The sequence below is a fragment of the Limanda limanda genome, chromosome 8, assembly GCF_963576545.1.
Source record: "Limanda limanda chromosome 8, fLimLim1.1, whole genome shotgun sequence".
NCBI lineage: Eukaryota > Metazoa > Chordata > Actinopteri > Pleuronectiformes > Pleuronectidae > Limanda > Limanda limanda.
The window spans coordinates 110,001-135,000 of NC_083643.1; the positions used below are offsets into that span (position 1 = coordinate 110,001).

A 25,000-nucleotide genomic window follows, 5' to 3' on the forward strand; every position below is an offset into this window, starting at 1 on the left:
TCATGGGATTCTCATGTTCTTATTTCACTGACAGAACAACTATCGGTTTTATAATTAGAGCAAGTTGTTCAGAGATTAAATCAGTTATAAGCAGTTAGTGAGTTCCCATGGCAACGTGATACACACAGAGGGGGTGGGGGGGTGGGGTTACAGTGTTCAACTACACAAGTTTTATATGTTTTAGGTGAATATGTGTATTTAGCTGAGGAGGTTTTAGATAAACAGACTGCTGCTGCTAAATTGAAACATCAACAACACCAACTACCACACAAACACACACACACACACACACACACACACACACAGTCATTACGCTGTGATGACGACCACGCAGTCCAGCCAGTTCCACGGATCTCTGAGGAACGTGAAGCGTCCGACACAGAATCCTCTCGACAGGATCTTTATGACGACTTCAAACACGTAGACGGCTGAGAACACAAATCTGTGTGAACAAAACATCATAGATAAAATGATTACAAAAATATAGCTCACTCCTCAACGACCCCTGACCCCTCACCCTGACCCTGACCCAGACGGACATGAGACAAACTGAAACTTTTCTTGATTCTCAACTTTTATCTGTGATACAGTTTAATGTTTACAGACACGGTGTGTGTGTGTTGTATCATATTTCTGTGTTGTTTTGTGTATTGTTGGGTTGACTCACTCTGCTATTCTGCTCCATGTTGAACTTATCATCATAAAACCACAGTTTGTCAGAATCGTCATCATGATGAGCAAACGGAACAAAGTTTGACTTTTTAAGGATCAAGAACAACATCATGTGATCAGAGAGACATTGTCATGACGACGGATGGAGACACACGGAGTAACAACACAGAAACATGGTCAGTGAGGAGGTCGACGTATTGGATGGTGAATATGATATTTATATTATTATGAGTGTGATTTGCTTGTTCAGGGTCACAGTGACATCATGAAGGATATGAATGAAGCAGGATCCTGATGGCGAAGGTCCTCAGACGACTGAACGGATCCAACAGGAAACACGATGACTCGGCGTTGAACCTGTGGAGGACGTTTCCTTCACTGAGCACGATGAACGTCTGCAGACAGAGGTCACAGCTCACACATTAAAGGTCAGAAGTCACATGTCAAAGGTCACAAGTCAGAGGACAAAGGTCGCACATCAGAGAATCACCTTCTGTGATTGGTAGAAGGGATCCAGCTCCTCCAATGGGCAGTTGAGAAGCTCAGGGGGTGGGTCTCCGAGGATGAAAGGGAGGGGCTTCCCAGCCTCCAGGTGAGTGGCTTGTTTGTGCAGCTCTTTCTCTACCTGTCAATCAAGATGTTGAATTTGCACACAAATGAAAATGATTCAAACTCAATGTTTACTCTTGCTGTGACTCTGGTCAACTACGAGTCAAACTGAGGGATTGATTGATGTTTAAGTTCTTGTAACGCAGCAGGGTTCTGTATTATGAGGCGAGTTCAACATGTCCAGGATTGGGTCAGGGTCAGAGTCAGGGTCAGGTTCAGGGTCAGGGTTAGGGTCAGTCTGTCTGTTCTCCAGCTGAACCTCGCCTGACAATCACAGGCTAAGTGGTCACATGACGCCAGTTATCAACTCGTTAAGTTAAGGTTTTCTTTCTCTCGATATGAGAGGGGGGGTTGGGGGGCGGTATGGGGGCGATATGAGGGGGGGGCTAACCTACACGTGCAATCCAGTGGCTACCAGTGGCTGCCCGCATCGGTTCAAAACACTAGTACTCGCATACCATGCTGTGAACAGATCAGGTCCAGTTTACATCCAGGACCTGGTCAAACACTACACACCAGCACGTTCACTCCGCTCTGCTTCAGCTAAACGACTCGTTGCTCCTTCACTGCTAAACACTCGTCACCATCACGACTGTTTGCTGTCCTAGCTCCTAAATGGTTGAATGAGCTCCCACTCGACATCCGGACATCTGAAAGTTCACACATCTTCCGCAGAAAACTAAAAACACACCTCTTCCGACTGTACCTTGAATAAAAAATTTAAAAAAAACTAACCACTTTTTGAAACTAACACTTTGGTAGCACTAAAATGTAACTTACTTATAGCACTTTGTAGTTTTGCTCTATTTTGAAGAAATTGTACTGTCTTGATTCTTGTTGTTCTGGGTTTGTTCCCTCGGGGTTGAATGCACTCATTGTAAGTCGCTTTGGATAAAAGCGTCAGCTAAATGAAATGTAATGTAATGTAATACACGTGCAAACCTTTAGCAGATCAGGTCCAGAGTCACTGAACCAGGGTTTGTTCACCCGAGTTCACTCAGAGCAGGTTGAACCAGCTTCGTAGAACAGAACCCTGGAGTCAACATTGTTCTATTTTTCTTTATCTATATATTTATTGATGAATGAAAGTTGATATGTTTCGTACATCTTTGTTTGTCCTCTCCTGACGCTCAGTCTCCTCGGCTTCATGTCGTTGTTTGATGTCCTGCAGCGAGGCCGGTGTGAAGCTCCTGAAGACCTCTGTACCAACAGGGGGCAGCAGAGATGCCAACCTGGCATTTTGCAGCTCTGGTCGAAGAGAACTGTCTCCTAGCAACCGCTTCCTGTGGGGAGAAGGACAACCATATTAGTGTGGAAATGACATATGCTGCCACTAACCATAAGATCCACTAACCATAAAAACCACTAACCATAAGATCCACTAACCATAAGATCCACTAACCATAAAAACCACTAACCATAAGATCCACTAACCATAAAAACCATAACCATAACAACATCTAACCATAAGATCCACTAACCATAAGATCCACTAACCATAAGATCCACTAACCATAAAAACCATAACCATAACAACATCTAACCATAAGATCCACTAACCATAAGATCCACTAACCATAAGATCCACTAACCATAAAACCACTAACCATAAGATCCACTAACCATAAAAACCACTAACCATAAGATCCACTAACCATAAAAACCACTAACCATAAGATCCACTAACCATAAGATCCACTAACCATAAAAACCACTAACCATAAGATCCACTAACCATAAAAACCATAACCATAACAACATCTAACCATAACAACATCTAACCATAAGATCCACTAACCATAAGATCCACTAACCATAAGATCCACTAACCATAAGATCCACTAACCATAAAAACCACTAACCATAAGATCCACTAACCATAAAAACCATAACCATAACAACATCTAACCATAAGATCCACTAACCATAAAAACCACAAACCATAAAAACCTCTAACCATAACAACATCTAACCATAAAAACCACTAACCATAAAAACCTCTAACCATAAAAACCTCTAACCATAAAAAACACTTACCATAAAAACCTCTAACCATAAAAACCACTAACCATAAAAACCACTAACCATAAAAACCACTAACCATAAAAACCACTAACCATAAAAACCACTAACCATAAAAACCTCTAACCATAAAAACCTCTAACCATAAAAACCTCTAACCATAAAAACCTCTAACCATAAAAAACACTTACCATAAAAAACACTAACCATAAAAACCACTAACCATAAAAACCTCTAACTATAAAAACCTCTAACAATAAAAACCACTAACCATAAAAACCAATAACCATAAAAACCACTAACCATAAGATCCACTAACCATAAGATCCACTAACCATAAAAACCACTAACCATAAGATCCACTAACCATAAAAACCATAACCATAACAACATCTAACCATAAGATCCACTAACCATAAGATCCACTAACCATAAAAACCATAACCATAACAACATCTAACCATAAGATCCACTAACCATAAGATCCACTAACCATAAGATCCACTAACCATAAGATCCACTAACCATAAGATCCACTAACCATAAAACCACTAACCATAAGATCCACTAACCATAAAAACCACTAACCATAAGATCCACTAACCATAAAAACCACTAACCATAAGATCCACTAACCATAAGATCCACTAACCATAAAAACCACTAACCATAAGATCCACTAACCATAAAAACCATAACCATAACAACATCTAACCATAACAACATCTAACCATAAGATCCACTAACCATAAGATCCACTAACCATAAGATCCACTAACCATAAGATCCACTAACCATAAAAACCACTAACCATAAGATCCACTAACCATAAAAACCATAACCATAACAACATCTAACCATAAGATCCACTAACCATAAAAACCACAAACCATAAAAACCTCTAACCATAACAACATCTAACCATAAAAACCACTAACCATAAAAACCTCTAACCATAAAAACCTCTAACCATAAAAAACACTTACCATAAAAACCTCTAACCATAAAAACCACTAACCATAAAAACCACTAACCATAAAAACCACTAACCATAAAAACCACTAACCATAAAAACCACTAACCATAAAAACCTCTAACCATAAAAACCTCTAACCATAAAAACCTCTAACCATAAAAACCTCTAACCATAAAAAACACTTACCATAAAAAACACTAACCATAAAAACCACTAACCATAAAAACCTCTAACTATAAAAACCTCTAACAATAAAAACCACTAACCATAAAAACCAATAACCATAAAAACCACTAACCATAAGATCCACTAACCATAAGATCGACTAACCATAAAAACCACTAACCATAAGATCCACTAACCATAAAAACCATAACCATAACAACATCTAACCATAAGATCCACTAACCATAAGATCCACTAACCATAAAAACCATAACCATAACAACATCTAACCATAAGATCCACTAACCATAAGATCCACTAACCATAAGATCCACTAACCATAAAACCACTAACCATAAGATCCACTAACCATAAAAACCACTAACCATAAGATCCACTAACCATAAAAACCACTAACCATAAGATCCACTAACCATAAGATCCACTAACCATAAAAACCACTAACCATAAGATCCACTAACCATAAAAACCATAACCATAACAACATCTAACCATAACAACATCTAACCATAAGATCCACTAACCATAAGATCCACTAACCATAAGATCCACTAACCATAAAAACCACTAACCATAAGATCCACTAACCATAAAAACCATAACCATAACAACATCTAACCATAAGATCCACTAACCATAAAAACCACAAACCATAAAAACCTCTAACCATAACAACATCTAACCATAAAAACCACTAACCATAAAAACCTCTAACCATAAAAACCTCTAACCATAAAAAACACTTACCATAAAAACCTCTAACCATAAAAATCACTAACCATAAAAACCACTAACCATAAAAACCACTAACCATAAAAACCACTAACCATAAAAACCTCTAACCATAAAAACCTCTAACCATAAAAACCTCTAACCATAAAAACCTCTAACCATAAAAAACACTTACCATAAAAAACACTAACCATAAAAACCACTAACCATAAAAACCTCTAACCATAAAAACCTCTAACCATAACAACATCTAACCATAAAAACCACTAACCATAAAAACCTCTAACCATAAAAACCTCTAACCATAAAAAACACTTACCATAAAAACCTCTAACCATAAAAACCACTAACCATAAAAACCACTAACCATAAAAACCACTAACCATAAAAACCACTAACCATAAAAACCTCTAACCATAAAAACCTCTAACCATAAAAACCTCTAACCATAAAAACCTCTAACCATAAAAAACACTTACCATAAAAAACACTAACCATAAAAACCACTAACCATAAAAACCTCTAACTATAAAAACCTCTAACAATAAAAACCACTAACCATAAAAACCAATAACCATAAAAACCACTAACCATAAGATCCACTAACCATAAGATCCACTAACCATAAAAACCACTAACCATAAGATCCACTAACCATAAAAACCATAACCATAACAACATCTAACCATAAGATCCACTAACCATAAGATCCACTAACCATAAAAACCATAACCATAACAACATCTAACCATAAGATCCACTAACCATAAGATCCACTAACCATAAGATCCACTAACCATAAAACCACTAACCATAAGATCCACTAACCATAAAAACCACTAACCATAAGATCCACTAACCATAAAAACCACTAACCATAAGATCCACTAACCATAAGATCCACTAACCATAAAAACCACTAACCATAAGATCCACTAACCATAAAAACCATAACCATAACAACATCTAACCATAACAACATCTAACCATAAGATCCACTAACCATAAGATCCACTAACCATAAGATCCACTAACCATAAAAACCACTAACCATAAGATCCACTAACCATAAAAACCATAACCATAACAACATCTAACCATAAGATCCACTAACCATAAAAACCACAAACCATAAAAACCTCTAACCATAACAACATCTAACCATAAAAACCACTAACCATAAAAACCTCTAACCATAAAAACCTCTAACCATAAAAAACACTTACCATAAAAACCTCTAACCATAAAAATCACTAACCATAAAAACCACTAACCATAAAAACCACTAACCATAAAAACCACTAACCATAAAAACCTCTAACCATAAAAACCTCTAACCATAAAAACCTCTAACCATAAAAACCTCTAACCATAAAAAACACTTACCATAAAAAACACTAACCATAAAAACCACTAACCATAAAAACCTCTAACTATAAAAACCTCTAACAATAAAAACCACTAACCATAAAAACCAATAACCATAAAAACCTCTAACCATAAAAACCTCTAACCATAAAAACCTCTAACCATAAAAACCTCTAACCATAAGATCCACTAACCATAACAACATCTAACCATAAAAACCACTAACCATAAAAACCTCTAACCATAAAAACCTCTAACCATAAAAACCTCTATCCATAAAAACCACTAACCATAAAAACCTCTAACCATAAAAACCTCTAACCATAAAAACCTCTAACCATAAGATCCACTAACCATAACAACCACCAACTATAAAAAACCATAACCATAACAACCTCTAACCATAAAAACCACTAACCATGAAAACCTCTAACCATAAAAACCTCTAACCATAAAAAACACTAACCATAAAAACCTCTAACTATAAAAACCTCTAACCATAAAAACCTCTAACCATAACAACCTCTAACCATAACAACCACTAACCATAAAAACCACCAACTATATAAAACCATAACCATAACAACCTCTTACCATAAAAACCTCTAACCATAAAAACCTCTAACCATAAAATCCATTAACCATAAAAACCTCTTACCATAAAAACCTCTTACCATAAAAACCACTAACAATAAAAACCACTTACTGTAAAAAAAAAACTTACCATAAAAACCACGAATGATCAAATTTAAATTATTTGATAAATTATTTTTTACGGTTATTTTGGTCAAAGCACGTGCTGCATTCTGATGATTGTTTATCACTGTAGATAATTATACAATAATTTAACGATTATACTATAGATGTTTAAACTTGATCAGGTGATTCACACTCATCATAGGAAACATAGGTCAGAGGTCAAATCAACACAAACACATGTTTCACTCTGTGTTCCTGTGTCAAACTGTAACTGAGACTGTAACTGATACTGTAACTGAGAGAGTAACTGATACTGTAACTGAGACAGTAACTGATACTGTAACTGAGACTAACTGAGAGAGTAACTGAGAGATGTGATGGGAATTTTGTATTTAGACATGTTCAAATGTAACAGATTACATTTATATAGAAAGAAGTTTACTGAAAGATGTATTTCTGTGTTTAAGACTCATAGTCAGAGTTTAGGTCAAGTTAACACTATGCATAATGCTCTTGAAGGGCCTTATAGACGTGGCCTTCTCAGTCTAGTGTGAACAAAAGGTTTCTCAACAGGGGCCAATTAAGTCTTCTGTAACAGGGAGCTTCAAAGGCTAATAGGTGTGACCTGCAGAGACAGGAGATCTCTGAGAAACTCACAGGGTCTGGAACAAGATGCGTTTAGCATCTTGTTCAAACTTCAAAGAGACCGCCAGAGACCAATGTCTGGTCTTCCTGTAACGACATGGAGAGAAGCTGATTGGACAAATGTATTATACTGTGGAGAGGAGGGATCTGATTGTATAAATGGAGTGTACTTTTGAGAGCTCATGGCTATTGCCCTCACATCTGTCACCGTGATGTTTGAGCTCTGTGCCATTGAGGTCAAGTCTGTTGTCGTGACTTGACCTTTGTAAACCGTCCGCAGACGGTTTGAATTAAACATCCAGAATTGATAATTGCTTGTTGTGTCATGATATGTAATAATTTCCCATTACATTTGGCTGTTGTTGGCAGTGACATCCACGTGAGCGACTCTGGCTCTCGGTGCTGAGGGTAGGTAATTGCGCCGGGGCAGTACGTTTGGAACTAAACCTTTATTATTTCAGTGGGCCTGATGTTCTGAGAATCCGGAGTGCTCACTGAGGTGGGCTAAAGAACCGACTGGGACAGGCAAGCAGTTTCATTCTGGTAAAGTATAATTCTTGTTTTTAGATCTTTTAAGGAAAAAGGTCCAAAGAAATTCACTCATTCAGGGAAGTGAGTTACAGACGTGTATACATTAAGGAGGTCTTAGAGACCGGTGTAGGATTCATAAAGCTTAATAGGTTAAGATTCTTTTCGAAAAAAGATCAAAATGTTAAACAGGGTTTAGCGAAAGAGTTTAATGCTAAATTACTTTAATATTGGGCGCTGCGGCATGCTCATAGTTATTGTAAACAAGCAGAAGAGTAGAATATAAATATATAATAGTATTATTATTTTGCAATGGAGGAAAAGCTGTGACAGAGAGACCTAGGCCAGGTCTGTATCGTCTCAGCATAGCTATCTGTTGAAAAATCTGATAAATTCCCATACATTTTATACCTGCATGTGTCTTGTTTAAGAGAAATGTGAAATTAAGTTTTCTCTAAGGCGATTTGATTCATGCAGAGTTTTAGAATTGTATTAGAGGAATTAAAATTAAAACTTAGTAATTACAAGAGGTGATTACAGTGGCAATATTATAACTGAAGGGGTTTTTCTCATTGTCTCTTAAAAAGTGTTTTGAAGGTGAAAGGTTACTATCAACGTTACACAAATGTTGATGATTTGATACAAGTAACATGCATGATTTGATGAGACTAATCTGAGAATTACAGCTGAAAAAGAAAAAGTGAGGAGTGAGTGAGAGAGGATTTCTTGGAATTCTCAACACTGGAATAAGGTGAGTATAATTTCAATCATATTTGGGATATATGTGTAAGTTTTAAAGGCTTATATCAAAAGAAAAAGAAAAAGATTCAGATCAATCTTAAAACGAATTTGAAAATAGACGTTTTTTAAGAAATAGGAAAATAATTGGCTTTAGAAATTAATTCTGAAACATTAGGGTCTTTTCCATATCAGTAGAACTTAAATTCCCAAAAGATTCGTATTCTACTGAATAAATCAGAGTTTAAATTGATAAACAACCATTACAGAGATGAATTTACCACAGATTTCTTCTCCTACAGTTCAAGATATGGTTCTGAAGTATGGTCATTATAGTGTTACACAGTTTGGCTTGTGGGTAAAAAACTATGATTTTCCAAACACAGGGAACATAACTTTAAATCAGTTGAAGCAACTTAAGATCAAATTGCTCATTGAACAAGAACGAAGCAAAGAAGCAACAAGAGGGAGAGATGTGGAGCTATTTGTGCCAGACTGGAGAGCATTTGAGTGTTGGTTGACTGAAGTCAACATAAGAGACAGTATACAGAAGGAAGTAACCGAAATAATCTCCAGGTATCAGTCTCTCCAAATAGGTTCTGATCTGGATACATTTCCACTGAGAGGGAGATCGTTGCAGACAGAGCAGGCGTCGGCCTCAAACGTCCCAATCGACACTTCCAGAATTCAGCTTTGTTGTGGAGGTGAAGGTGAGCAGGCTTTCAGTTTCCACCATTTTGCATGTGGAAGATGTGCTAATTTTACAGGGACGCTGAAAGCTGCACAGCCAAATGCTTGGAAAAGCCAAGCCCGCGGACGTGGGAGAGAGAGAGGACGTGGGAGAGATGGGACTTGTTTCATATGCGCTGAAGCAGGACACTGGGCAAGAAATTGCCCTGAGAATCCACACAACAGTGTTACTGACCAGCAGTTGAGCTGGGAACAGTAGAAAATGCCATCAAGAGCAGACCATGATGGAGAGAGAGAAGTTCAACAAAACTTCATATCGTAAGAACACAGCTGCAGACACCATGTGAATTAATGTTACACATAAAGCATATGGTTAACATTATTATAGTTAAAGTAGAAATCAATAAAACTAATTGCTAAAAACACACAAATTAAATCTATTTTTAGGTTCAGGAACTAAAAGCACCAGTAAATATGTGTGAATAGTGTGATATTACTCTTAGAATGAATGTTATATAGCTCATAATGATAGAAAAACATATGCAAAAGTTGTAGATAGATCCATTTTTATCATTGGGGTTTAATAATGTGGTTAGAGGCTAAATGCAAGACAAACATTTATCTCTGTTGTCACTTTACTGCTGGGTAAAATTTAGGGGGAAGATAGAACAGTATGCTAAATTTTAAAACAGCAGGGCAGTAGTGGAAGACAGAGTTGAATAACATCTGCATTTATTTAAACGAGAAAGGGGGATCTGACACAAGCGTATCAATGGATGATCCGAGACAAATTTCTCACCTCTAAATTAACATCCTCTTGCAAAGAGCAAGGGGAGAGATCAAATTAGAGCACAAATGGTATTTACTTAGATTTATCTAAACACTTGGTAAGACAAATTTAGTTTAAAAGGTTATATAGTAAGTAAATTAAGGATAAAATAAGTTTGGTTGCATTTAGAATAAGTAAATACGGTGTTGTCTCAGTAGTTTTTGATAGATACATTGGCTATAAGAAAAGAAAATACATTTAATCAAATTAAAAGATTTTAAAAAGGAAGGTTTAAAGTTAATCGCAAACGATTTTCTTTCATGCTAAATCACATTGGGGTTTCTGAACACATTTCTGCATGAAAATGTATTTCTTTGATGTAATTGATTGACATTTTTAGTTTGTTGTAAACATTATTGATTTTTCTGAGTTGATAACAGGTACTATCATGTTTGTGAAACGGACACATATATGATTTTGGTCTGATCAGAAGAGCAGACGCAATAGAAAAGAATATCTGAAATCTTCTTGTGGAATATGAGTAATCTTTTGTTTAAACAGAAAAACTTTTTCCTTTAGGGGAAAAGCAACAGATGCAAAGTTTCAAGCAAGTCTCAGAGCAATGGCAGCTTCTGAGAGAACAGAGTAATGTGATATGTGTGATACTTTGAAATAAGACTCTACTAGTGACATATGCTGTAACAATGATATTTGCTTGAGAAAATAACATTCACTTTTCAACAGCTAGGAGGTTCAGCTATGATACAGTATTGTTTTGGATGATAGACATTACTATTTACAAATAGAAAGTTTTTAACTAGGAAATTCTTAACTTTATCAGTAGAGCAGATTTAAATGGTTAACAGCTGAATATTGTGAAACTGAAGTGTTTGATGACAGGTTTTCAGCATCACAGTGTGATAACGAATGACAGAGGGGTTTTACGACTCTGTTTGAAACAAAGGAAAACCGTCCCCATCATTACATGCATGGACCAAAGAGATGCAAATATGCTAGTGGCGAGAGTGTCAAGATTTACACTGATAGCTTGTTTGCATGGGGGTTCTGCATGTGATTTGGGCTGAAGAAGAAATTCATGAGATTGACTTCACACCATTGTCTTACCTTGACTGTGTTACTGGTTGCAAACAGTATGCAGTCTGTAGAGGACATGGAAGGCATTTGAATGATTCTTAACACTGACATTTAATGTGGGTTACAGGAGCGGTTAGCAAGACTACATCAAACTAAATTTTTTTTAGAATGCAGATTTGGGTTTATTAGTTTAGGAATTAAGTAGTCTTGATAGACTGTGTTTTGTTTGGTGGTCGATGGACTTTTGATGTGGGATATGGAAGATTTGTTCAACCTGTGTATGTTTTCTCATTAGGTTGGATTGACACATGACTGGAGTCAGTGTGTCAAGAGAGAGGAGTAACATATGCTGGATATAGATGAATTGGGTTATTGGGTGTACACAAGAAACACTCTAAATAATATTCAATAAAACTTTTTTAACAGAGTTATGTAATTTGAGTTACAAATAAAATAAGGACATCCAGATTCTACAAGATTGACATCCACCTCAAAACAAACGGTTTAATCATTTATAGAGAGGTTTAATAAAGATTAAGTTAAATAAAGTAGGTTAGGGAAATAAATAAATACTGTTTTGTTTTATGACATGATTTCTATGCAAGCAGAAGTGTTTCCCAAACATCTAAACAGGATTCTCCAGCGGTGAAACAGATACTGTTCGGAGAACTCATTCCATGATGGAAGATTTCAAAAGGATGTCCGCTGACAAGGGTAACATATTCATAAGTATAGCTTTATGGATACTGGTGAGTATGAGTATCAACACAAGGCAACATCATGCCACATCCCGCCAGGGATGGGACAGTGGAGAGAGAAGGAAGTAAAAAACAAACATAACAAACACATTGAAAAACACATTGAAAAACAAACTGGTAGATATTGTTTTAAACTGTTTCCTGTACTCTTTAAAATCCACAGGCAGACGAGGAGATTCTATCTAAATCCATGGAGAGAGGACTGCGTGACCTGAAACCAGGAGACTGGATTGTGCTTAAGGACGTGCGGATGGAAGAAGAAGACGACGTCGATGGAACGAGTGCAAGCCAAATGCCTCTCAACACAGATGACAGGAAGGTCGCAGAGGTCAACCTGGAGATGAGGGCCAACGCAGGAGGATTTCCAGAGCCAGGGGTGGATCTACAGGACGGGAAGTGCTTTGTGCCAGTGTGTGAGCTTCAGTCTGAAATTTTTAGGTGTTGCAAGGAGAGTCAACACATTTGAAGAGCTACACGCTGAACACAACCGCACCAACAGGAGATCAGCAACACATGATTATACGACTGAGAAGCATTCAAGGGAAAAGAGATGGTTTCCCTGCTCACGAATGCTTGGCAGGAACAACATCAAATTTCTGATCATCAAAGTCAGAGCATACAAGATGTCTCTGAAACAAGATGTTCTTCAACAAGGAGGTGTTCGACACACGATCAGGACGAAGTGTGGCACCAATACAGTGAACATTTTGATAATATGATGATCATCATGTTAATAATTGTAAAATACGTTATTGAAGTTTGTAGAAACTGATCATTTTCAATTGTGTAACTCTGTTCTATTGTTTTTGCACTAAGACTAGTGTTACTTCTTTAATTCACATATCCTGGAAAATTCCCAATCTAAATGATGAGATGTTATAAAGATGTTGATCCCAGATGGATAAAAAGGGAGGAATTGTGATGGGAATTTTGTATTTAGACATGTTCAAATGTAACAGATTACATTTATATAGAAAGAAGTTTACTGAAAGATGTATTTCTGTGTTTAAGACTCATAGTCAGAGTTTAGGTCAAGTTAACACTATGCATAATGCTCTTGAAGGGCCTTATAGACGTGGCCTTCTCAGTCTAGTGTGAACAAAAGGTTTCTCAACAGGGGCCAATTAAGTCTTCTGTAACAGGGAGCTTCAAAGGCTAATAGGTGTGACCTGCAGAGACAGGAGATCTCTGAGAAACTCACAGGGTCTGGAACAAGATGCGTTTAGCATCTTGTTCAAACTTCAAAGAGACCGCCAGAGACCAATGTCTGGTCTTCCTGTAACGACATGGAGAGAAGCTGATTGGACAAATGTATTTTACTGTGGAGAGGAGGGATCTGATTGTATAAATGGAGTGTACTTTTGAGAGCTCATGGCTATTGCCCTCACATCTGTCACCGTGATGTTTGAGCTCTGTGCCATTGAGGTCAAGTCTGTTGTCGTGACTTGACCTTTGTAAACCGTCCGCAGACGGTTTGAATTAAACATCCAGAATTGATAATTGCTTGTTGTGTCATGATATGTAATAATTTTCCCATTACAGAGAGTAACTGAGACAGGAAATTATACTGTAACTGATACTGTAACTGATATTGTAACTGAGACAGTAACTCATACAGTAACTGATACAGAAACTGAGAAAGTAACTGATACTGTAACTGAGACAGTAACTGATACTTTAACTGATATTGTAACTGAGACAGTAACTGGGAGAGTCACTGAGACAGAAACTGAGAAAGTAACTGATACTGTAACTGAGACAGTAACTGATACTGTAACTGAGACAGTAACTGAGAGAGTAACTGAGACTGTTACTGATACTGTAACTGAGACAAAAACTGAGATAGTAACTGATACTGTAACTGAGAGAGTAACTGAGACTGTAACTGGACAGTAACTAACCTCCACATGTAATTGATGTGTCCAAAGTGACACGTTTGGTTCTTAAACATGTTGTCGGTACTCACAGCTGTGGAGGGCGGAGTCTCAGCTGATTGGTTCTCTTCAGAACTTCTTCTCTCTCTCTCCAGAAGTCAAGAAACCAGGTCTTCATTTCTGCATCCACCTATCTCACCTCTCTCTCTCTTTCTGTCTCTCTCTCTCTCTTTTTCTGTCTCTCTCACTGTCTCTGTCTGTCTGTCTCTCTCTCTCTCACACTGTCTCACTCTCACTGTCTCTCTGCCTGTCTCTCTGTCTCTCTGTCTGTCTTTCTTTCTGTCTTTCTGTCTCTCTGTCTGTCTGTCTGTCTGTCTGTCTGTCTGTCTGTCTGTCTGTCTGTCTGTCTGTCTGTCTGTCTGTCTGTCTGTCTGTCTGTCTGTCTGTCTGTCTCTCTGTCTCTCTGTCTGCCTGTCTCTCTATCTCTCTCTGTCTGTCTGTCTGTCTGTCTCTCTGTCTCTCTGTCTTTCTGTCTGTCCCTCTGTCTGCCTGTCTCTCTCTCTCTCTCTCTGTCTGTCCTCTGGCACCTCTCTCTCTTTTTATCTGCTCTTCCAGAGTCACTTGTCTTCTGAGTTGTGTCACTCTCCAGTGTGGAGTTTCTATGGAAGCAGCTGCTTGTGTCCTCAGTAAAGTTGATGGAACCGAACCTCTGCAAGTTTCTTCTTTGTTTACATGTAGAGACACTGTTACACGCACAGATTCCCAGAAATGTTCAAACTTCCTGTCGAGAACATTATGTTCAGTGTGACACACACAATTGTTCTTCCATCTTAATGAGGACATTGGTTGATTCCCTGACTAACTACTGATAACCCTAACCACTAAATATCTGACCATGAACCATAAACCTAACCCTTAAACTAACCCTAACTACTAACCATTCATTAAGTGTTTATTCTAATCAAAGCTGTAAAGACTCTGATCTCTCTGATGTTCTCTGTTCCACAGGAGAAGAATCCTCACGTGTCTCTGAGCTTTTTGAATTTCCACAATCTCTACATTTACGTCAGAAAGCGCAGGTGATGATGTTTGACCAAGGGGTTGGATTGCCAGAAGGAACCAGCATTATTTTTCTGGGGGCCACATTATCTGTGCATGTGTGTGACAAAGAGGTCAGTTCACCTGCAGCAGGCTTCTGTAGTGTTAAACCTCTCTCTCTCTCTCTCTCTGTCTCTCTCTCTGTCTCTCTCTCTTATGTTCAGGATGTTGGGAATTCAGCAGCAGATCAATGGCGACTGTCGGGAGCTGAGAAGTTTCCTTCAGGTACGAAAACACACCTGCACCAATCACATGTCCTTCATCGTGTGATCGGAGCCATCATATGTTCACTGTACCCGCCCCTCTCTGCTCAGTTCATAACAGTCGGTCTGTAACAGTCAGTTTATAACAGTCAGTTTATGACAGTCGGTCTGTAACAGTCAGTTTATAACAGTCGGTCTGTAACAGTCAGTTTATAACAGTCGGTCTGTAACAGTCAGTTCATAACAGTCGGTCTGTAACAGTCAGTTTATAACAGTCGGTCTGTAACAGTCAGTTCATAACAGTCGGTCTGTAACAGTCAGTTCATAACAGTCGGTCTGTAACAGTCAGTTCACAACAGTCGGTCTGTAACAGTCAGTTCATAACAGTCGGTCTGTAACAGTCAGTTCATAACAGTCGGTCTGTAACAGTCAGTTCATAACAGTCGGTCTGTAACAGTCAGTTTATGACAGTCGGTCTGTAACAGTCAGTTCATGACAGTCGGTCTGTAACAGTCAGTTCATAACAGTCGGTCTGTAACAGTCAGTTCATAAGTCGGTCTGTAACAGTCAGTTTATAACAGTCGGTCTGTAACAGTCAGTTCATAACAGTCGGTCTGTAACAGTCGGTTCATAACAGTCGGTCTGTAACAGTCAGTTCATAAGTCGGTCTGTAACAGTCAGTTTATAACAGTCGGTCTGTAACAGTCAGTTCATAACAATCGGTCTGTAACAGTCGGTTCAGAACAGTCGGTCTGTAACAGTCAGTTTATAACAGTCGGTCTGTAACAGTCAGTTCATAACAGTCGGTCTGTAACAGTCAGTTTATAACAGTCGGTCTGTAACAGTCAGTTCATAACAGTCGGTCTGTAACAGTCAGTTTATAACAGTCGGTCTGTAACAGTCAGTTCATAACAGTCGGTCTGTAACAGTCAGTTCATAACAGTCGGTCTGTAACAGTCAGTTTATAACAGTCGGTCTGTAACAGTCAGTTTATAACAGTCAGTTTATGACAGTCGGTCTGTAACAGTCAGTTTATAACAGTCGGTCTGTAACAGTCAGTTTATAACAGTCAGTTTATGACAGTCGGTCTGTAACAGTCAGTTTATAACAGTCGGTCTGTAACAGTCAGTTTATAACAGTCGGTCTGTAACAGTCAGTTCATAACAGTCGGTCTGTAACAGTCGGTTCATAACAGTCGGTCTGTAACAGTCAGTTTATAACAGTCGGTCTGTAACAGTCAGTTCATAACAGTCGGTCTGTAACAGTCAGTTTATAACAGTCGGTCTGTAACAGTCAGTTCATAACAGTCGGTCTGTAACAGTCAGTTTATAACAGTCGGTCTGTAACAGTCAGTTCATAACAGTCGGTCTGTAACAGTCAGTTCATAACAGTCGGTCTGTAACAGTCAGTTTATAACAGTCGGTCTGTAACAGTCAGTTTATAACAGTCAGTTTATGACAGTCGGTCTGTAACAGTCAGTTTATAACAGTCGGTCTGTAACAGTCAGTTCATAACAGTCGGTCTGTAACAGTCAGTTTATAACAGTCGGTCTGTAACAGTCAGTTCATAACAGTCGGTCTGCAACAGTCAGTTTATAACAGTCGGTCTGTAACAGTCAGTTCATAACAGTCGGTCTGCAACAGTCAGTTTATAACAGTCAGTTTATAACAGTCGGTCTGTAACAGTCAGTTTATAACAGTCGGTCTGCAACAGTCAGTTTATAACAGTCAGTTTATAACAGTCAGTTCATAACAGTCGGTCTGTAACAGTCAGTTTATAACAGTCGGTCTGTAACAGTCAGTTTATAACAGTCGGTCTGTAACAGTCAGTTCATAACAGTCGGTCTGTAACAGTCAGTTTATAACAGTCGGTCTGTAACAGTCAGTTCATAACAGTCGGTCTGCAACAGTCAGTTTATAACAGTCGGTCTGTAACAGTCAGTTTATAACAGTCGGTCTGTAACAGTCGGTTCATAACAGTCGGTCTGTAACAGTCAGTTTATAACAGTCGGTCTGTAACAGTCAGTTCATAACAGTCGGTCTGTAACAAACAGTTTAAAGCAGTTGGTTTATAACAGTCGATTTATAAGTCGGTCTGTTAATAAACTGATGACGTCATCAGGGTGGGAGCAGACAGGTGACGTCCTGCAGGGGGCGCTGCTTCTACTAACAGGAACAGACTGGACAGAGCCGGTGCTGCCCCCTGCAGGACATCACCGAGTTCTTTACACTAATTTTTTTTTTACTTAAATGATTTCCTTCACTCTGTTCATATTTGATTTATTATTATGTATTATATATTTCTAAATATAACTATATATCACATTTGCATATTTCTGTACCATAACTAAAGTTTTGACTTTTCTACAAACTGTGACATCACTGAACAAAAACTCAATAAAATCAGTTTGTCAACATGTCCGTTTCCATGGTTACACAACATCCTGTTTGACTGTATGAATAATCAGATTGTTCTCCAGACTCACAACCCTGAATACCACAGACACACAAAGAGACAACCAGAGACACAACAACTCAACCACACAGAGACGGACGATATTCAAAGACAAACAATTGAAATAATTGAAGTGAATTGTCGACTCAGTGAGATTTATGAAAACCTTTCATTTCATCACAGATTTGTCAATGATACAAAAACAGACAAGTAGAAAAGCTGATAACAATGTTGTTGTAAAAAACAAATACACAATCACACTGAATATTTACATCAGGTCTAAACAAAGTCACAGCTGAACAAGTTTTTTATCGAGTAACGAGTCTGCGTCTGGTCGTCTGATCCACGAGTTTGTGATACTCATCCAGTTTGTCTCGAACTTTGTTATAGATCTGAAAACAAAAACAAAAAGTCACCATCACGAGTTACGTTCGATTCCCTCGTTTACAACAACACAAGCACACACACGCACGCACACACAGGAAGTGATGCAGACTCACGCTGCTGTTGGTTTGAGTGTCAGCGAGCGCCTGCATCAGCTGATCGATGGACGTGTACGGAAGCCAAACTGAAGAGACGGTCGCAGAGAGAGGCTTCTGAAAGACATAATACACACGTTACACACACAAACACCACTGTACACAATGTTACATTACACACACAACATTGAATGTTCATGCGTGTGCGGGTCTCAATAGGAGAAAATGTCTTCAGGTGGATGAGTCAAGTAGTAGTCGTGTGTTTGCAGTATTAACAGTAGTAGTGTGTTTGCAGTATTAGTAATATGTTTGCAGTATTAACAGTAGTAGTAGTAGTAGTGTTTGCAGTATTACTTCTATTCCAAAGTACTGGTGTCCCCTCCCCAGCAGAGCGTCCACATTCTCCAGGACGAGTTCAGCTGCAGCTTCCAGAAGGTCAAAGTTCAGATAGAGACGCAACAGTGACGCCGCGTCCACAGCCTGACAGAGAGCATGATGGGAAATACAGTCTGTCACAGAGAGCATGATGGGAAACACAGTCTGTCACAGAGAGCAGGATGGGAAATACAGTCTGTCACAGAGAGCATGATGGGAAACACAGTCTGTCCCAGAGAGCATGATGGGAAACACAGTCTGTCCCAGAGAGCATGATGGGAAACACAGTCTGTCACAGAGAGCATGATGGGAAACACAGTCTGTCACAGAGAGCATGATGGGAAACACAGTCTGTCCCAGAGAGCATGATGGGAAACACAGTCTGTCACAGAGAGCATGATGGGAAACACAGTCACACTCAGGGCTCCATCATCATTATCCCCACATCGTCTCTCTGGGGTTGTTCAGTAACAAGCTCCCCTGTCATTGGCTGATTGCTCACCTTGTATGACTTGACCAGCCAATCAGGCAGAGGCGCACCATGTGACAGCAGCTTGTTGATGACACAGCGGTGGTGCTGGCCATTAGCGGAGGGAAACCGCTCCAGGTAGGAGGCCAGCAGCCGCCACGCCTCATCTGCAGCACTGAGGACAGAACAGAGTAGAAGCTGTGGTTTTCTGTCTCCACCAATCGGAGAAGTTTTCAGTTGCTCCAGTTGTTTCACACATTTCACGTTCAAACAAAATGAGGTCAGCGGGACCTTTGACCTCTGAATTCTCTTCTGTTCAGTGCAGGTTAGAGACAGAAAACAACAAGAAGCAAGTTGAGCTCACACCATTGAAACAAATGTATGTTTCTAACTCGTGATAATGATTCTTGTCGTCATGTCTCCTGATCTCTGCAAACCTTTTATAATAGTATATATTACAGTCATGATGAACACAGGCATTTAAAAGTCCTGATAAAGTCAAATCTGTGGATTGACAATTTAAATCTCTGCTCTGAACCACAGGGGTTCCAGGGTCCTCTGATCCTGGGAGCCTTGCTGTCCGGAGCAGGGCCCCAGCTGGATGAGAGAACACATTGAGGAGGATCTGTGTGGGTCACATGGTCATCATGCCGAGGGAAACATGGGGTGCTCGCAGAGAAATCAGCAGAAATGCTGGACTGGACTGTTGAGGTGAAGAGGAGCTGACTCAAGATGAAACTCTGGATTTACTGGTCGATCTCGGATCTGACTCTCACCTAGGGTCATGAATTCTGGGTGGAGAGCGAAAGAACGAGATCACAGATACAAACAGCTGAAACCACGTCAGGCGTCTAGAATCAGGATCAGGATCGAGAGTTCTGACGCGAGGAGCTCGTGGTTCAGATGCTGCTCCGTCAAAGGAGTCCGTTAAGCTGGTTCAGCATCTGATCGCCATCCTTTGGACGTCTTCACTGGACATTTCTGACTGGGAGGACTCTCCAAGGTAAATCCAGAACATCCCATCAGGTCTGATAAGAACTCAGGGAGAACCAGGAGGATCTGGATGTTACAAACACAAGGAGCTGGATCTGTGGAGAGGAGGACTGGAACCTGATGTCAGAGAGGAAGAAGAATCAAACCTGGACTCTTTGGTGTTGACGACAGACGAGAGCTGATTATCAGCCAACCAGCTCCAAGCTTCGTTCTGAGTCTCCTCCCCCCCAAACTGAAGCCTGACGCATCTGAGAACAGACCAACAACAATACATGAACACAACATCAACACTTTTCTGTCTCATCAAGAGGGGACAAATATCATCTGGGAGCAGACAGGAAAAGGCTTTTTAGAGTAAAAGACAACAGTTCAAACCTCGGATTTTAAAACAGAGCTTTACGTTAAAGAACTTTCATGGTTCTCACCATGAGTGAGCAGAACCTTAGGGTTCCTGTAAAACAGCAGAACCAGAACTTACTTAAAGGCTAAACCCTCAAACACCGGAGTCAAGGTCAGTTTGAACGTCTGACAGAGACACAGCGCCGAGTCAAAGAGTCCGGACTGAACCAACAGGGACACCATCTCCTCCGCGGACGCACTTCCTGTCAGAGAGACAGAGAGAGGCGGGTGAGAGAGACGCAGAGGGCGAGTAGGAGGTAGAGGGGGTGGAGCTTATGTACCTGCAATGGTGGCAGATGGTGGGTGGTGCTGGGCTAGCGTCAGGCGGCAGCGAGACAGGAAGTACTCCTTCTCCAGGTCGTTGAGTTCCAGGATGTCGACCTGACGTTTAACTGCAGCAGGAAACCAACATTCAAACAACACCAGTACATCCTGTTCCATCCTGTCTTGACACAATTCCTCCACTAGAGGGCAACAACACTTTTCACAATGAGGCTGATAAAGTTTGGTTGAATCAGTGAATCTGACCTGGTTCACGAGAAAAATCTCCATCAGAGTTTCTCTTTGGAGACGCTCCTGCACGCTCGTACTGCAGCACAGAGACACACACAAGATTATTCAATAACACAAATCTATTCTCGACAGTGTGAGTGTGAGTGAGTGAGTCTGTACCACAGCTCCAGACGCAGGCGTGACGATCCAGGCGTACTCTGGTCTGATGAGGCGCAGACAGTTGAGAGCAGACAGATAACAGTTCACCTGTTTCTGAAGACCAAGACGAGTCGGAACCTCGCGACCGAGACGCATCGCCAACTCAAACATGACGGTCCCCGCTGCACGCACACACACAAACACACAACCCCATCATCAATTCAATTACACAATTAAATTTCATTTGTATAGCGCCAATGTAATCTCAAGGCTCTTTACATATTAGGTCAAGGCCTAAAAATGATAGAGAAACAAACAGTTCCCACGATGAGCGGCTGTGACGACAGAGAGAGAAAGCTCTTTCACTGGGTCAGGGTTCCTTCATCCGTTTGGACGACATTTAGAACCCAGCAACAGGTTCTATTTTCAGCAGTTTTCCTGACTCTTGTTGAGGGTTAAGAACAGAGGATGTCACTCCTTGTTAAAGCATATGAGACAAATTGTGATTTGAGAATAGGAGACTATACAAACACAATTTGATAGATTGATTTGCCTTCGACCAGTTGAAGAGAAGAGAAAGACCAGCAACAGTTGTGTAACCATCATTTTTCACACGTGTGATGTCAGTGGTCCGTCGCACCTTTCCTGTAGTTGTGTCTGTTGATGTGGAAAGCATACAGCAGCTCGTAGTAGTTATGAGTCAGCAGGTCCAGACCTCTGGCTCGAGACTCGATGATGCTGACGACCTAATGACGCATTTGAATCAAATGAACGAGGATAATTCACAGTGTTAATAATTATAGACAATACGGTCATGAGATAATATGCAGTCACATGATCAGGTCAGAGGTCAAACTGGACGGATTTACCTCATCGTGCAGGTTGACGTAGGAGAACTGGACCAAGTCCTGGAGCTGAGAGCGTTCACACAGAACCACCACCAGCTGCCGGAGGCAATCCAGCTGCCTGAGAGGAAACCTGAGGATCAGTCCACTGCACCAGAGCACACGCAACAAACTGTGTGTGTGTGTGTGTGTGTGTGTGTGTGTGTGTGTGTGTGTGTGTGTGTGTGTGTGTGTGTGTGTGTGTGTGTGTGTGTGTGTGTGTGTGTGTGTGTGTGTGTGTGTGTGTGTGTGTGTGTGTGTGTGTGTGTGTGTGTGTGTACGTACATGCTGCTGTCTGGGTTCTGTATCAGAGCTTCATAAGCTTCACTGTTGTGTCCGAGGTCCAGATGATGTTTAAAGATCCGAGTCCACAGAGCAGCCTGAACATTGATTTACATGCGTTAAACTCAACTGTTAATAAAGTTTTGTACAAATGTGTATCCGACAGCTGGTGTGACCGGCTGCTCACCTGCGTGCTGACATCACCGACGGCCTCCGTTAAGGCCAGAGACGCTAACTGGATGACCAGCTCAGGTAAACCCACGTCCTCCAGTAAGCGCAGCACCTGGACAGTCACATGGTTTTTAACAACACACACAAAACTCCATGATGGACAAACAGAGACCATTGGTCAGCTGACCCTCTTTTGTAATTGGTCAACAGCTCCTTTGAGAAATGTCCCGCCCCTAACCCAGAGGCTTTTTTCTGATCAGCTGTAAAGGAAGCTGTCACCACGGTAACGGATCTGACACCTGAAGCCAAACCAGTGACTCCAGGTTCCATGATGGCGTCGGTGTGAAGTGACAGAGGAGCCAACGCCCGGGTTCGGGGGTTTAGGGCGATCTGCGTCACGTCTACGATTCAACGATAAAACCATTATCGATGCATCAAAGAATTTTATTTCTATACATGATTGTTTTTTCATGTATTTTGTCTGCCTGTCTCTGTCACTCACACAAACCCATGTGTTTAGTCATTAATGGATCCTGATCATTCCAGTCACTTTAACCCTCCATGTCCTGACTGTGCGTCTCATGAAGTCATGAACTCCAAAGCAAATTCACAAACACAAAGTAATCATCAAGACTGTTCGAACAACTTCTGTTAAAGTGCAAAGTGAGCTGGAGATGGGAGGGAGCATCGATGGAACACGATCGATTTATGTTTTACGCTACTTTCAATTCGGTCAGAGTCGTCCACGTCTGAATCAAGACAGACACACACTTAACGTTTGTGTCTTTAACACAGATGTTGTGGGACGTCACACCTTCATCAGTACCTTGTTGTAATACTGCAACCTGCAGGTGGCGGCAGCTTCTTCGTCCTCAGCGCCCGTCAGTCGCATCAGAAACTCCTCCTTCTCCACCTCCGTCGCCGCCTCCTGGAAACACTGCAGCGCCTGATGACGAACCACAACAGGAGAACACGTCAGCTGTGAAGCTGTGAAGCTGGGATGTGGTCGGGCTCTCGCTGATCCACGTCACTCACCTTCTGTCCCTCGCCGTTGGCCAGGTAACACTGACCCAACATGAAGCGACACGAGCCGATGTTCACCTGACACCACGGACCGATCAGCCGCACGTACTCCTGAACACAGGAAGCACAGGTCAGATGCCCTTCATCAAAATGAATATGGCATTACATTAAATCACATTCTGTGTGAAGTCCGAAACGGGATCGTCTTATTAAACGATCCCAACCGAAATGTGACTTGCAGCTGATCATCAGTTCAACGATGAGACGCAGTAAAACAAACTATAGATACTTCAATGGTAGAGATAGGTTTAATGATCAACAATAATTAATAACGATCAATAATAATAATGATCATATAGAAAACAGCTCACCTGCAGCTGAGTGTACTGACAGTTTGACATCAGACATTCAGGAAACTGGAAACCAGGGTTACTGGGCCAACTGAGAGACGTTAAGACTGAAGAACGTGATGTCACCAGAGCCAGAAACGGTCAGAATCATTCATTTCACACTCGGTGCGGTGGAGAGAAAAACCTCCACAGTGGATTTTAAAAATGGGGAAATTAAAAACAGTGACGATCTGTTGTACTTTGCACACGTTTCAAAAACTTTTTCAAACGTGTGCAAAGTACAACAGATTTGAAGGAAGATTAGTCGTAGATAGAGAATAACCCTAGAATGTTAAATTAACATCATTCAGACAAACTTATTTAACAAACTTCTATAAAACATGAACCTGTACATGAAAAACTTTATGCTGATTTGATGTGTACGATGACAGCAGTGCAGTGAGGACAGCTCACGTCTGATTGGACGAGGATACAGCAGCTGAGCGAGAAGAGCGACCACGTTAGAGATCATGTGACTCCAGACGAGCAGAGCGTGACTCTGCTGCTGAGAGAAGATCTGAGACATGATGATCCTCCTGGCCGCCGTCTGGTAGAAGAGCTCCACCACGGTCTGAGGACTGAGCACTGAGACACAGGGAAACACATACATGGATTTACAGGTACAGTCTACATACATACACACACATATATATATATACATACACACACATATATATATATATATATTCCCTGCCTTGCCATGTTGTGATAAATCATGTCGTGTGTATGTATGTAACGTGACCTATAATCTTTTAAGGGGAGAAATTAA

The 25,000-nt window shown here is 40.3% G+C and overlaps 2 protein-coding genes across 3 annotated transcripts in view; both read right to left on the reverse strand.

Moving 5' to 3' along the window:
* Nucleotides 1-14,744, reverse strand: part of LOC133009859 (sodium channel protein type 4 subunit alpha B-like) — a 31,226-nt gene extending 16,482 nt beyond the window's left edge. For both annotated transcript variants that reach the window (XM_061077401.1, XM_061077400.1), the window contains exons 1-6: nt 14,454-14,744; nt 2,387-2,564; nt 1,163-1,297; nt 949-1,067; nt 668-751; nt 314-442 (exon numbers count right to left, since the gene is read on the reverse strand). In XM_061077401.1, the coding sequence (XP_060933384.1) occupies nt 314-442; nt 668-751; nt 949-1,067; nt 1,163-1,297; nt 2,387-2,564; nt 14,454-14,539 (731 nt within the window). In that variant the 5' untranslated portion in view covers nt 14,540-14,744. The remainder of the gene's footprint in view (nt 1-313; nt 443-667; nt 752-948; nt 1,068-1,162; nt 1,298-2,386; nt 2,565-14,453) is intronic.
* A 3,522-nt stretch (nt 14,745-18,266) lies between these two features.
* The window catches only part of nup160 (nucleoporin 160), a 20,433-nt gene continuing 13,699 nt past the window's right edge, over nt 18,267-25,000 (reverse strand). The window contains exons 18-34 of the mRNA XM_061076208.1: nt 24,666-24,816; nt 24,214-24,283; nt 23,855-23,953; nt 23,646-23,765; nt 22,836-22,931; nt 22,652-22,746; nt 22,352-22,448; nt 22,123-22,228; nt 21,504-21,664; nt 21,360-21,420; nt 21,113-21,223; nt 20,911-21,034; nt 20,579-20,680; nt 19,473-19,614; nt 18,950-19,075; nt 18,617-18,712; nt 18,267-18,508 (exon numbers count right to left, since the gene is read on the reverse strand). Of these exons, the coding sequence (XP_060932191.1) occupies nt 18,425-18,508; nt 18,617-18,712; nt 18,950-19,075; nt 19,473-19,614; nt 20,579-20,680; nt 20,911-21,034; nt 21,113-21,223; nt 21,360-21,420; nt 21,504-21,664; nt 22,123-22,228; nt 22,352-22,448; nt 22,652-22,746; nt 22,836-22,931; nt 23,646-23,765; nt 23,855-23,953; nt 24,214-24,283; nt 24,666-24,816 (1,841 nt within the window). The 3' untranslated portion in view covers nt 18,267-18,424. The remainder of the gene's footprint in view (nt 18,509-18,616; nt 18,713-18,949; nt 19,076-19,472; nt 19,615-20,578; nt 20,681-20,910; nt 21,035-21,112; nt 21,224-21,359; nt 21,421-21,503; nt 21,665-22,122; nt 22,229-22,351; nt 22,449-22,651; nt 22,747-22,835; nt 22,932-23,645; nt 23,766-23,854; nt 23,954-24,213; nt 24,284-24,665; nt 24,817-25,000) is intronic.